Source organism: Miscanthus floridulus, chromosome 18 (assembly GCF_019320115.1).
Source record: "Miscanthus floridulus cultivar M001 chromosome 18, ASM1932011v1, whole genome shotgun sequence".
Lineage (NCBI taxonomy): Eukaryota > Viridiplantae > Streptophyta > Magnoliopsida > Poales > Poaceae > Miscanthus > Miscanthus floridulus.
Genome location: NC_089597.1, coordinates 18850515 through 18853048, shown reverse-complemented (window position 1 = coordinate 18853048; position 2534 = coordinate 18850515). Strand labels below are relative to the sequence as shown.

General features: G+C 49.6%; 1 protein-coding gene across 1 annotated transcript; it reads right to left on the bottom strand.

The window, feature by feature from the left end:
- Positions 1-218: 218 nt before the first annotated feature.
- On the bottom strand, positions 219-958 carry LOC136524826 (uncharacterized). The gene has a single exon (XM_066518069.1). The coding sequence runs from the start codon at positions 838-840 to the stop codon at positions 475-477; it is 366 nt and encodes a 121-aa protein (XP_066374166.1). The 5' UTR covers positions 841-958; the 3' UTR covers positions 219-474.
- Positions 959-2534: the final 1576 nt, after the last annotated feature.

Here is a 2534-nt window from a genome sequence, read left to right as displayed (position 1 = left end):
GAGAGAAAGAGATAAGGAACACTGCGGTCATTTGGCCTTTTCTTTTCAGGTTTTAAATTTTTTTAATCCATCTATTGCCTGGGTATTTGACGTTCATCCAAAAGAGAGGCAGACGGACAGTTCAATTCAAAATAACAAGGGTAAAAATACAAAGTTGAAAAAACATGAGCAAAATCACATTTCAAGTACTGGACAAAGACAAGAACACAATTTTCCCAAAAAATAATGGTATATTTAGACCTAAGGTAGAACTCCATCAGCCGCTTACTGGCACGCGTGTTCCTGAGTCAGCATCCCTTGACATGGCCGTGACCTTGTTCGTCCTGGCACTGGCAGAAGAGGGAAAACAGAGAGATGCAAAAAAAGAAAAAGAAAAAGAAAAGATACATATGAATGGTCAAATACGCCTATGACATGCATGGCCTTAGCAATAACGCACTCATCAGTCATCACTGGCTGGCGGCTTCTCAGTTCTCAGGGGCCAATAAACAAGGCCCAGAACCCACCACCGGCCGTCGCCAGAGCCACCACCCAGACGGCGACGCCGACGATTGGCGGCATCAGCGGCGCCACACGCGAAGCGAACATCGCCATAAGCAGCGTGGTGAGCGCCCAGACAGCGGCCTTGGCTTTGCCCCTGTCGTCGTCCCCAGGTCGCGCGCGCTCGAACTTGCGCAGAAAATGCAGGAGCAGCAGCAGCGCCGCGTTGGCGGCGACCACGAACAGCACCGAGGCCACGTCGCCCCAGGACCTGTAGACGGCCGCGGCAGAGTTGCAGGCGAGGACGCCGAGGCCTAGCATGGTCAGGAGCGAGCGGCCATTATCGCCGCCGCCGTCCATTCGTAGCGTGCCACCGTGCCTGAGGCCGCCTGAGCCAGCTAGTTCCCGACGTGAGCTCGTACATAGGAATTTCGCAAGATATATGCTTTATACTACGCCGCGGAATGCACTCCTTTGTGGCTTTCAGCCTGTTCGTCAGATTATGCTTGCTCTTTCGGCGACTTAGTCTAATGGTGCCGGACTGACATTGACAACTTCTCGTTGTTTTTCAGTAGGTACCGCAATGGACGGCAGTGAGCTTCCACTGAAAAAGTCAAGGACAAACGAGCCGGACCACCAACATCTGTTTTTGCAGGTAACTGGTACCTTCCTCTGGTGTCAAAAGTATATACCAGCGCCGGCCCACGCCGGGCTTGAGGTGGATACGTGAATTCGTAATTAGGCCGGTCACCGGTGGCCGGTGGAACTCGGGAGTGTCAGCTGACTTTTGACGCTGTCATTAACCACAGTTGTTACGCTAGGACCGAATAGAAGATTGAGCCGGTAAAGGTCTCGGTTCACAGTTTGATTGGTTCAACCGCCGGCTTAATACAGTTCAAATAGGATCGGTCAGACATGTATATCAATATCAATGTCACAAGCATCCACATAGCTCAGTGGTGTTGCTTGAGTTCGAATCACTTCCCCTGCATTTTCATCACACTTTTACAGCGTTTTCTCCTCCCTCCTTCCTCTCTTTTACACCGTTTTCTCTTCCATCCTCCCACGGGACCATGTGTCTGCTGGAGTACTACGTTGTGCTCAGTCCTGGCTTTTACAGTGTCCCTCCTCCCACGTGACATGTGTTCGTTTTCTCCTCCCTCCTCCCACGAGACCATGTGCCTGCTCGAGCGTAGCACTCAGTCCCGGCTTTTACAGCGGCCCTCCCACGTGATCATGTGCCTGCTCATTTTACAGGGGTTCCACTCCCAGTTTTTAAGTGGTTTTCACTGGTTACGCAATAAAAGTCATGTTTGATTCTGTGGAGTACCGATCCATGCTTAGTTAGGCGTGTGTCATGTTCTAGTTTTCAAATAATTTTATTCTCAACATTGTGTGATATCAGTATAAGAGTATTTGTTAAATTATATATTCTCAGAAGTGGCTATGTGGGGTGTCAACGACATCCTCGTTGTCAAACGCCAATCAGAGTAGAGGGAGAGGGAGAGATGTTAGCCGAGGTTAGCTCTGTCTTGAATAGAAAGTAGAGTTGTAAAGCGACCAACAGGTAAATATTTGTAGTTTTATCGTACGTTGTGATCGGAGGTGGTTTAGCACTCAATGACACATGGTTTATACTGGTTCAGGCAACGTGCTCTACGTTCAGTTTGAGTCGGTCGGTGACTTTATTCCTGAGCACAGGTGCTCGAATTTTGCAGCGGGGTTACAAACGAGAAGGAGAAAGATAGGGGGTGCAAGAGGTCCGGTCGGACTCTGGTCTGAAGGGCCGAGAGTGACAGGAGCCTCGCTATGCGCTAAGTGTTCGAGCGTATGCTTGTGGTTTGAACCTGGTGGTTTTGTTGTTGTGTACTAGTGAACTTGATTGATCCCTTCGTTGGGAGGGAGCGCATCCCCTTTTATAGATGAAGGGAATGGCCTTACAAGTGAGAGGGAGAGAGTACGTATACTACTAAGTCTTGTTGCCCACGCCGGTGGATACAAGATGATGGTAGGCGCCCACAATACTGTTTAATGTCAGATGCACGTGGAAGGTT

Coding starts and splice junctions, on each gene's coding strand:
- LOC136524826 (XM_066518069.1), bottom strand. CDS start 840: ATGGACGGCGGCGGCGATAATGGCCGCTCGCTCCTGACCATGCTAGGC.